This window comes from Carlito syrichta, unplaced genomic scaffold (genome assembly GCF_000164805.1).
Source record: "Carlito syrichta isolate Samal-C Ts95f unplaced genomic scaffold, Tarsius_syrichta-2.0.1 Scaffold303673, whole genome shotgun sequence".
Lineage (NCBI taxonomy): Eukaryota > Metazoa > Chordata > Mammalia > Primates > Tarsiidae > Carlito > Carlito syrichta.
In genome coordinates this window covers 1,222,664-1,234,252 of record NW_007247769.1, presented here as the reverse complement: position 1 = coordinate 1,234,252, position 11,589 = coordinate 1,222,664, and the positions used below count along the sequence as shown (strand labels likewise).

Below are 11,589 nucleotides of genomic sequence, written 5' to 3'. Positions count from 1 at the left end.
CACCTCAGCCTCCCAAAGTGCTGGGATTACAGGCTGAGCCACTGAGCCCGGCTTAAACTCTTTTCTACCAGTTTCTGCCTCTCAACTTTGAAGAGGAAAGCAGCCAGAAGAGTTTTATCCAGAAACACAGGGGCTGAATCTTTCCTTATCCTTCAACTCCACTGTGTGGGTGGGTGCAAAGAAGAACTTCGAGTCTGGCTCTACATAAAACATCTTTAAAACCTTTTTTCTTTTCTTGAAACCACATACCCTGTTCTCAACTGCCCTAAAAAAAAATCAAGCAATGTTAATAGCTTATGTAGTCCCAGGGTTCCCCCATCCCCACACCATACCCACATACTCCTATCCCAGTTTTTTCTGGCCTTCTCTGAGGGCTGGCTAGCATTTTAGTAGCACCTTCTTTGCCAGGGAAACTAACCTCCCAGGAGATGGGCTTTGACTCCTTCTCATCCACTGACACGGACTTTTATTTTCCTGCCCCTGGGCTATTTCTCTGGTGGCTCTGCATTCTAGTACCAAATCTTAACAGCTCCATTTGCCACTGCAGCAGTGACAGTAATAGTCACTACAAAGAAAAGACAGGAATTCATATATGATTTAGCTGGTATCTGCATAAAGAAGCAGTAGGGATTAAGGAACCGATAAAAAGGTGTTACTTTCTGGAATGAGGGGCAGCATGAGACTGCGATCTCAGCATATACATTTTTATATCTTTTCTATTTTTGAAGCAAAAAAAAAAGAACCCTTGGAAGATTTGATCACCAAATCCTTCCAGAGAAAGGTCTTCTAAGCCAAGGAAGCTTTCAGTTTCACCCACTGAAATCCTGAAATCTTCTCTTCACCTCCCCCTGCAATCCAGCACTGATGTGTGACCTGCACTGTCATTTCATGCAATCAAGACGACAGGCCTCCCGTCTGATCTTAGAGGTCATCTGAAGTCTGCAGTGGTTAAAGCCACAACTGAGAATCTGGGAAACCTTTCCTCCCGGCACGTTCCACAGATGAGTGGGCTCCCTGACACAGGAACAGGCACCACTCTCACAACATGCCTCTGTTTTTCGTACCTGCATCTATGTATTGGATGTCACGTACAACTATCCCAATAATCTTGAGGGCACTGTGTCTCCTGGGGGATGCCTCCATGTCAAAGCCCACATGCTTGACCTTGTAAGTTGATGTGTGGCAGGATGCGGCAAATGCTCAAATATTTCTTGTATGATTGAGTGAATAAATGCAGAAGCACATGTAGCTGGTTCGGGATCAGCAGTTGGCCTCATGACAATCACCTGGGATGACTCCCACTAGCCCAGCAGCAGGAAGGGGGTTGGTAGCAGTTAAAGGTATTTCCTTTTGAAAGGCAAGTTGCAACTTTAAAGAACCACCAGGCTGGGCACGTTTTGTTTAAGAAAGGCCAAATGGCCCAGAGACTGGCCATTTCATGGAAATGAAAAAGAGTCTTATCTAAAACCCCTCTTCTGAAGTTGACAGTTAACAATCCTGCAGTTCCTGGAAGCCATTTGTTCTTTGAAAAATCTGATTTTGCTGAGTACAACCTTGTAAGATTCCAAAGGAAATATGTAATCACTCAACACGACCCCCTCCCTTACCTAAACAAGGGTATAAGACTCCACTTCTCCTGTTCTGGGGCACTCGATTTGGATGCATTAGACCCTCAGGCCCGCTGGGATGGCCAGCGTAATAAAGTGCCACTTCCTATAATAGTCTTGGTGTCACGATCTATTTTTCCTGCAACAGATGCTGTGACAAGAATGGGTATTGTGATTATAGCTCCTGATGTCCTTTCTGGGGCTTTGAACCCAGCATATGATATGATGGCTTGTGCCACCAATTGGCTGCTATGGAATGACTGGGGACCTTTTGGGGCAAGGGTTTAATTCCTGTGGGTTGCCTGGTGAAACCTGGGCACAGGGAAAGGTTTCTAAGAGTCTCTGTAGCCTTTTTGACTGCAGACAGGAAAGGCTGAATCCCTGCTGCCACTGTGGGGATTGTGATTGTCCCATCCATACAAGGCTCTTGGTGACCCTAAGCTGTGTTCGTTGTTGTCATCTGGGCATGTACAGCCACCATCTTGACTAGTTCCTGTCCTGGGCACTGTCATAATAATGCCCATTGTGACAGATCCAACCCAAAGCCAGACACTGACCCAATTGAATAAAAGACAGAGTCAGTTGGTTCTTGTGTAACTGGCCATTTTAGCCTTAAAAAGTATTCGAAACACTCTTCTTTAGCTTTAATTTTGTCCTTAAAACATTTTTTCCCCTCACCTCCTTCCTCTAGACACTCCCTCACACTTTGATGCTTATCTAACTCTATGCTTTCTTAGAATTTCCAAGGGCTAATCTTACAGCAAGCCAGACATGAAGGTAGAACTCTCCCTGCATAGGGAAAGCATCAAGGCAGTTGATATACAAGCTGGTCACAATCAGGGTAACCTCAATCAGGCCCCCAACAATTCCTGAGGCTAATCTTAGAACAAAGTGGGCCTGAGGCTCAACTGAGGAGCTTTCCCACCTGAGGGGATTCAAGGACAAGTGACCCACCACCCCTCTGCAGCCAAGATAACATTAGTCAAACCTCCTTCTGGACAATGACTCAAGATAGCCATCAGAAGAAACATGTAGACCCCAAACCTACCCCACTCCCATGTTTTCCATACCAATTTTCCCTTTAAAGCCCCTTTCTGACTGGCCCACAATTTGAGATTGTACTTGAAACATGAGTCTGCCATCTCCTCAGGAAGCCAGCTTCTTGAATAAACCTGTTTTTCCTTCTACCAACTCTCGACTCTCAAGTTTGGCTTTGAGAGGTGAGCACCTGGACTCAGGTCTGACTACACTTACTTGTGCATAGGTACCATGAAGGCCTTAAACCTCTCCAAACTGATCAGCATTGGCAATTATCTTCTCTGTGGATCCAACAACAGTGCAGAAGAATGTGTAATCAGAAAAGCATTTATATATTGACAATTTATTCACAGTCAGCTTGTTATCCTGACCTCGCTTCCCTTGCAGAGCCCATATTGCACTAACTTTTCCAGACTGGGTAACTAGGCTACAAGTGTTAACTCTGGACCCCTTGTTAATATTAACAACACTGAGGGTAACCTCCAATCTATCTATGTTACCACATAGAACCATCCTTGTTTGGGCTCTCGGGGACTGTGTGTCCACTCCTGGCTTCCCAATCCAGATGTATCAATCCATACACGAGGATGAACATAGACTTTGCTAGTTTTTTCTTCATCCAAGCCTTTCCCTTAAAGTGATGCTGGGAAAAGGTAAATCCAGTTACCATCCCATGGAGAAGGAATTCAGATCCGAGGTTAACCCTTTCTCCTCATATGTTTCCTCACAGGAAGCAGATCCATTAAAGAAAAGAAGGACAGGAAAACCAAAGGAAAAACATCAACCATGTTCCCAGGAGATTCTCAGGAAAACAGAGAAGAGATGCCAAGATTAGAGCTGGCACCAGACTTAGGCGGCAACAAGTCTGGTCTAGAGCAGGGATTCAGGACAGATACATTGGGAACTCTCAGCACCAATATCCCTGCATACTTCGCACGGTTTGTCTGGCGAAGGACAAGGACAGATGTCAAGGTGATACAGCCCAGATTCTTTCTTCTAGGCTTATCTTGACATGACGGATGAACTTCAGGTCAGCTGGAGATCCTCACTTCCTCCTCAGAAGTGTTCAGCTTTGACTCAGTTCTGAAATCCTGAAGTCAACTGTAGTGACTGTAGAAACACAATACAGTAGCCCACACTCCACATTTCTACCAGACCACCAAGGCCTGGTCGATGAATAGGGATGCCACAGTGTGGCAGTCCTATTACTCCCAGGACTCATTTAAGCCTTTGCCCACTACCTTCCCCAGAAGGGGCCCTTACAAATTCCTGGGGAAGCGGAGGTCCACTCTGTCCCTGAGATCACATTACCTTCTCCAGCAACCTTCATTCAACAGTGGCAGCATTGTGCTTTCCCCTCACACTTAACAATGTATTATGACGATACTTCATCGGGGTAAAGCTATATGGAAAAGCAAGGGAATTACTAAACTGCACGTCAGGCCAGTGCTTGCTCTGGTGGACAATTCAACTATTGAGTGAGGGCACACAAGGGCTTGCTTGTAAGGTGGTAGAAGTGTTCTGCTCCTTAAAGATGAATACACCATTTTATTCTTTAAACTATACATTTATATTGCATATGCTCTTCTATCTCTATGACATATTTCACAGTTGAAGAGAAAGATAAAATACCTAGTAACAGGGCGAACTGAAGGGGAAACCATTAAGAGTCCAAAGACTACATGGGGCAACCCCCCAAAATCCAAAATTAACTTTTGGAGGGCAGGCCCCTTATCATACAGGCTTCCCCTGCTACGTAAGTGTTCTCGTAACCCATCGGCATCAGTGTACCAGCTGGCATTGTTGTGAAAGGCTGCGTTTGGCTTCAGTGGATTTTTTTTTTCTTTCAACATGTTTGCCCACTTCACATTTCATGATAGGTGATTTACACAAACAACCTGTCCACACTGCACTGAGTATTCAAGTTTTTGATCAAAAACAGTATGACCCCTGTGCCCTACTCTCTCTAGTCACCTGATCTCACCCTGAGCAACTTACTTCTGTTTCCCAGGATGAAAACAGTCCTCCAAGGGAAACATTTTGCCGATGCGGAAGAGGTGAAACAAAAAACAGTGGAAGCACTAAAGGGCATCAAAGTTGACAAGTTCACAAAGTTTTGAGCAGTGGTAAAGCATCTCAACAGGTGTACGGCATCAGACGGAGAGTACTTTGAAGGTGACTGAAGTTTAAACATGTAAGAATGTATACATACTTTCAAATAAATTCCATTTCTTTGGGGGTTCGCTCTCATATTCTAGAAGGTGAAAGCAGATGAGAGAATATAGACAGACGGATGACTGAGGGCACCCACCGGCCAAAAAAACCAGTAGAAGGGAGCAGTGGAGGGGAACCCAGCCCGCCCAGGGTCCTGCCCCATCCTCTGAGAGGACCATCATCCCAACGCCAGCACGTGTTCCCTCATGTGGGGCTTACGCTCACTCTGTGCACCCTTCTGCACCTTGTGTTTCTCTTCATCCTTGACATCATGGCCAGGGTGACCCTCTGCCCCATCAACCCCAAAGGCAGTGGCAGTTTGGCTTCTCTGAGTAGCCCTCTGTTTGGCCCGCTGTTGCTGTACCTCAAGTTTTGTTTCCACTGGGAAGAGAGGCCCAAGTTGGGCCAGAGCGGCTTGGTGCCCACGCCTAAGCATGAAGTATCTGCCAGCCCAGCACTGGGGTTTCCCTCATTCTCTGCAAGGCCAGGAGCAAAGCTGAGCTCAAACCATTTGAGCCCCGTTTCCCACCTGCATCACAGAATCATAATTGTGAGCACCAGAAGGGGCCTTAGAAATATCTAGTCTTAACTGTCTTTGGAGGCCAATGCTGGGACCAAGAGAGCATGATCTGCCCAAGCCCTCATGGCTAGAGCTGAAAGTTCCACCTTTCCAGAATGAGCTAAGCCTGCATAAGACAGACATGGCTGTGTCCCTCCAACACACATCCCCCAGCATGGTCTCCATGTGGCTTGTATGGTTTAGAGGTAAGTCACACAAGGGCACACATCCCCTCGAGGCTGTTTGGTGACATATTCCAGGGCCTGCACTGCAAGGTCCCTGTGTCCAGAAAGAAATCATCTATGAGCTCAGTGACTTAAAGACCTTCCATTTTAGAAAGGCATAGGATTTTTACCTTGTAATTATAAAAGAAAATCAAGTTGCCTGTAGAAAATTTGGAAAATACAGACAAGTCTAAAGAAAATAAAATTGCAGTGCCAGAAGTACAGATTTGTTAAGGTTTTGGCACCATAACTGAGCTCTTTAAAAAAAAAAAAAGCCAAACAAGTAGCCACTTCCTCCCCACCCCTTCCCACCAACCTCCCTCATTTGTCCAGAGAGTGACTTAAAATCTAAGGAGTATCTGCCACCCTCTGAAGATGGCACTGAATCTGGGCTGTGCCTATGGACATGCAAGCAAGTAAGGGGCGGATCCCAGGAGTTCCCTTCTCAATAGCCAGAGCCCTGCACAGCTCCATGACCCACATGACCACAGGTGAGTTCAAGGCTGCAGGGCCATGGTGGGACTACAATCAGCAGAAAAGCCACCAACACCAAGTCGGCCCATGCTGGCCTGGCCATCCCAGCAGCGTGAGGCCCTTGCAGCACGCTCTGCCCCCAATCTCTTCCAAGCAGAAGGAGCAGCGGAGGATGGTTCTGCTCTGTCCAAGGCCCAGCATCCCAATCCCCCAGCTCTCCCACCACTCGGGAACACGGACTTCAGGCCCAGAAGGCTGCTCCAGAAGTCCTGTCATACTGAGTGATCCCACAATGTGATGCTGTGGGGTACAACGCAGCCCCCACGCAGACGGGGCCTCTACCGCCACAGGCCCCCAGGCAGGGGCCGGACAGAGAGCACTTGGAGATTCCAGGGCACTTAACTCCCCTTTGGTTTTTCCGGCTCAGCCTAAACCTGCAGACCCAAATGTGAGGGCCAGAGGGCAGGCTCTGGGTTCATGCCAGTCAGTTGCCCGACTGCAATCACCAGCCCATGCCACGCTGGATAGATAGATGTATGGACGGGAGGGAAGAGGTAGTGGGAGAGAGAGGCTGATGTAGCAGGTCATAAGGAATCCTGATCATCACGAGAGCTGGAAGGACCTTAAGCCTCAGCCAGTTCCACCCAAATGCTGCACGGGATGAAGGCTGTCCCATGTTTAGGAAGAAAGGAAAACTCTGAGGGGTAGGAAAAGATGTACAGCTAGTGAAATTCAGGTTATCTCGATACACAAGGTTACAGAAATTGACCTTTATTTGTTGTACTAAAGTCTGTTTAACTTTTGATACAAAGTAACATTTTAGTACAGAAAATCCCAGTCTGTCAGCTCAGTACCTGTCTGTGCACACTGTACCATCACAGTCCAACTGCCTGCAACTTAGAAAAACAGTCCCTGCCCCAGAGGGTCTGTGAGTTAATCCCATGAGAATAGTCTACAGTTTTTCCTAGTTGTCTGAGCTAGAAAACTTGTACCTGTAAAACAAAGGACAGCATTGAGGACTCTTTTTTGGAACTGTGCAAGAAAATATATCCCTTTTTAAAAAATGTCAGTAATGGCTAAACTACAATCTAGTGTCTAGAATTACAAAGAATAAAATGAAATCAAAGATTTCTTGCTAGTAAAATGAAATGTTAGGAACAGTATTAAAATATAGGTCCTACCCCAATGACACACAGAGCCCAATACAGTACCTATTATTAACAGGATGCACAGTTTAAGGAGGAACCACATCAAATCTTCAGCCAGATAAATCCAGCATTAGAAGTGCAAAAAAAAAAAAAAAGCCCCCAACGAAGACACTCCTCATAGAGTAAGGTTCATGCCATGAGTGCTGTAACCAAGATTTAAAAGATCCCAGTTTTTCTTTTCAGATTTTTGATAGTGACAATGCTAACCATGGTGCTTCACCCGAAAGCTCTGTCTGAAGTATGAATGTTTTCATTAAAAAGAACTGAAGTACCTGCCACCCTCTGTAACATTTAAGAATTTCCCTGCAAACATTGCACCAATAAAAGCTGTCATGACTACAGAACCAAAGGAAGGCCCAGTGGCATGCATCAGCACAACGTAACACCCTGCCCAGAACCAAACTGTGTCCTTGTGAACCCACGCCACTCTGACGAACCAGACATAATGCTTAAGTAATAAACGGAGATGGAGAAGAAATGACAGGCTGGGGACGGCAGGAGACAAAGGCTGAGAGATGAGTTTGTAAGAACGCCAAGTCGCCTTCCCCAGCATGGGAGGAAAATGCCACCACCGGTGAGTTGGCCCTACAAAGGCACTGGGTCTGCCACCACCGGCGGTCTGAGCACCTGCAGTCACGATGTTCTTCCAGGAGAGGTGCCACCAAGGAGCAGGAAGTTTGCTCTGGTCCCACTGACAAGAACCTCCCAAAGCAAGCAGCCCTCAGTGAGGTTCTAGGGTCATCTTGCTGCAGACAGGAACAAAACCAACACCAAAGCAACAAGGGGTTGACAGAGGGGGCAGGAGTGGGCACCGGCAATGTGGAGCCGTTCAAGTAAACATAAACCACCAAATACTTAGAAAAGGCTTGTAAACTTGTGATCTGAAAGGTTCTCTTTGCAGCATCTCGGATCAGCTGGCTAAAGAAAGGTGGGTGTTGACCCCTCTACCAAGAAGTCTTTTGAGTTTTCTGTGTTGTTTTAAAGCACACGTGTGAGAGGAGCAGAGTCTGCTGGCCTAGGTCTGGATCGTATGCAGCCACAGACCTCTGTCTACAAAGGAGGTGCTTCTAGGTCCTGGTACTGGATTCTTCCCCTGCATGTTCATGTATAGATAGATTTCTACGTGTAGTTGCTAGAAGAGAGCTGAGCCGGGCATTCCCACAGGCGGGCCAGCTGCTGTCACTTCACAGCACAGCATTCTAGAGTGGGCAGGCTGGAATCCACAGGACTTTATTTTGTTCTTGATTTACCGTTGCCAAGATCTGAGTGCAAATGCTTGACAGGGCTCCTCCCTGGACGACCCCTGCAAGAGAGGACCCCAAACACACAGCAATCAGCAATGAGTAAGTCCCCAGGTTTGAGGCAAATAAGCACAGCTTGTACTCTTTCACTGTGTGACCGTCTGCTTTGAGCTACCTGGCACGCTGCCCCATCCCCACCCAACTCACCTCCATCAGCAAGAAACTGGGGAAGAAAACTGTCTCTGGTGAGGTGACCACTCATGTAAACTACCCCCCGCATCCTGCAGTAACACCTTGAGTTTGCTCTGCCTAGTCTTTCAATGGTGGGGTAACCCCAGAGCATCAAAAAGCAGTTGGGGGGGGGCACATGTTATGATGGATGGTCCAATCAGCAGCCAGAATACAGGAAACCAGGACGAGTTTAAGGAACCAGCCATCCTATGGCCCAGAGAAAAGTCACATTAAAGAGACAATTCCTCTAACTGGGGCCAGCTCCACACTGCAGACATTCAACATCATGGGTCTACAGACACTAAACCAGGGCTTTTCCAAGTGTGCTCCACAGAACAACACCTGTACATAAACCGCTTCCCTGCTGTGAAAAGGCACATTCAGAAATTGATGATGGGTATTTAGAAACTGCTATGGAAATGGGACGTTTTAATTTTATGTCTGTGGAATCTAATAAAAAAGCAGAGCTCATCTTTTTTAAGTTTTGGAGTTTTAAAATTTCCTCTAAGAATTGTTAATGTTAATATTAACAATGCTAATAATGCTAATATCCTACCAATGCTAATGCTAATGCTATTGTGCTATTAGCACAATGCTAATATCCTACCAATGACTGACTTTCCCCAGAGGTTGAAGGCCAGCAGGTGAAATAGGGCCATGGCCCCTGTTTGTGTTTATTTCATTTTGAATATCAGAGGGGGTGGCTTTTCTTTACCAAGTCCCAAGGCAAAAGTGGACTGCCATGGAAGGTACTGGAGATAGCCACAGCCTCCACTGCCCACCCACCGGGGACCTCTCCAATTCCCATCCTGCCCGGTACACTGCGGCTGTGCTACATGGCACCTGTGCTTCAAGACAGACCCACCACTGCACATGTGAAATGAATGACAAGGCCAGGTATGGCCTGAAGGCAAAAGTAGTGTGCTTAAAAATGCTGACCTGTGACTACAATCAGAATACCTCATTTGCCATGAAAGTGCTCATGACGGCATCATGAGCATCCAGGAAGGGTGGGCTGCCAGCATTTCTCAGAACACTGTCTTGAAAAAGTCTGCTTCCCACCTCCAGGCCCACACACACCTACCTGTGAAGTACCTGCTGTACTCCTGCTCAATCTTCTGAGCCGTCTCAAATTGCTCTTTGGAATGCCTCTGAGTCACCTTGTCCCTCAGGTAGATGGGGTCTCTCTGCTCCCTGTGGGGATGGCCAGAGCACCAGGCTGAGCACTGAGCCTCTCCTAGACCCTCCTCTCCATCCTTTGTAGGATGACAGGCTGGGGCGAGGCCCTGTGTGCTCCCCACATGATGCACAGCAAGAGCCTCTGGGTTCTGTGGGGAGCTCTGGGCAGGGAAGGGGGAGGTGAGTACCCCGGCACATGCACAGAGAACGCACACACTAGGTGGCCCTGAGTGCAGGGCCAGAAGCTTGGCAGCACAGGAAGGCAAAATGGAGCGGGCCTTGGGGAACCGTTAGCCCAACCAGGGCAGAAACAGAAGCTCAGCAAAAGCAAAGGTTCATCCAGGTCACAAGCCCACCCTGAGCTAGACTCAGCCTGGGCCACCTAGATTCTCTGGTCCCTGAGTGCCATGCGGAGAGGAAAGGAGATGGAAGCAGAGGGACAGCACACAGTCCAAAGTGGCCACCGTGATCAAGGAACAGGAGCAGCACTCAGGCAGGATGAAGGGGCAGTTTGGAGGGGGTTGCACTTGGCGGATGGGTGACAGGGCAAGGAGGTTTTTTTCTACAGGTGCTGCTTATTTCCAGGTCAACAGGCCCACCTCTCATTCTTCAACCCCCCCACCCCAACACACCCCCTTCCCTGCTTGAACTGCCAGCCCCATCCCTGACAAAGCCCCCAGGTGAGCCTGGGGAGCCAGGCACCTACTTGATGTGCTTGGCGCTCTTGTAGTGGATGAAGATGACGATGGGGTAGATGTGCATGTGGTGCAGCCGCTCGATGGCGTGGGGGGCGATGTCCAGGAGGCAGTGTCGGTTCTGGGCAGATGGGTACAGAGTGAGCCCCAGAGGGCAACGAGGCACAGCCCCACTCTCCTGCTAGCAGCAGGAACTCCCTTCACCTCATACAGCTCTACTTTACTCCATAACCTGAAACATGAGGCTCCACTCACGAATGAGGAGCAAAGCCAGCCCTTCGCTAGGACCACACACGACCAATAGTGGGAGACCTGCGTCAAGTGGCTGGGGCCAGGAGCTGGGCCAGGTGGGTTCTGGCCGGCCCAGCTCCAAACTTCCCCTCCCGCCTCTGGTGGGGATCTTCTTAAAAGCCCAGACCCACCCCAGTCTCAGAAACCTTCCTTCTGCCAAAACGGACAAATAAAGAGTCAGAGTCTCGCGTGCCTTTGCGTGGCTATAACTGAAGTATGTCCGTGGTCCACTGAGCCCCCAGGTAGAGAGCAAGCCAAAGAAAGGCCGTGAGCACTCAATCTGTGCTCTCCCGACTCCCAGAGGCTCCATGGAGTGGGGCTCCCCTGACCAGAGCTTATCCACTTCCACTGGACCACATGCACTCTCAGCTGTGAGAAGTCAATGCCTTCATCTAACAGAAGGAAATGAAGCCCAGCGGGGTGAGCTGAGCCGCTGGGAACAGTGGAGCCTGGGGAATACCCACAATCTTGGACTCTGGAGTGTGGCCAACACCCCCCCCAAGATCCCCACTCCTCATGCTGCCTGGCTACTGACCCCAGGATGGCCAAAAGCATCAAGAGACACAGCAATAGCTTGCAGCCCTTCCAGGGCCAGGAACCCTGAGGTGTGTGCCCCATCCCCAGAAGA

At 48.4% G+C, this 11,589-nt stretch overlaps 1 protein-coding gene across 1 annotated transcript in view; it reads right to left on the bottom strand.

Moving 5' to 3' along the window:
- Nucleotides 1–6,871: 6,871 nt before the first annotated feature.
- Nucleotides 6,872–11,589, bottom strand: part of DLG5 (discs large MAGUK scaffold protein 5) — a 134,594-nt gene continuing 129,876 nt past the window's right edge. The window contains exons 30-32 of the mRNA XM_008059018.1: nucleotides 10,682–10,791; nucleotides 9,881–9,990; nucleotides 6,872–8,627 (exon numbers count right to left, since the gene is read on the bottom strand). Of these exons, the coding sequence (XP_008057209.1) occupies nucleotides 8,524–8,627; nucleotides 9,881–9,990; nucleotides 10,682–10,791 (324 nt within the window). The 3' untranslated portion in view covers nucleotides 6,872–8,523. The remainder of the gene's footprint in view (nucleotides 8,628–9,880; nucleotides 9,991–10,681; nucleotides 10,792–11,589) is intronic.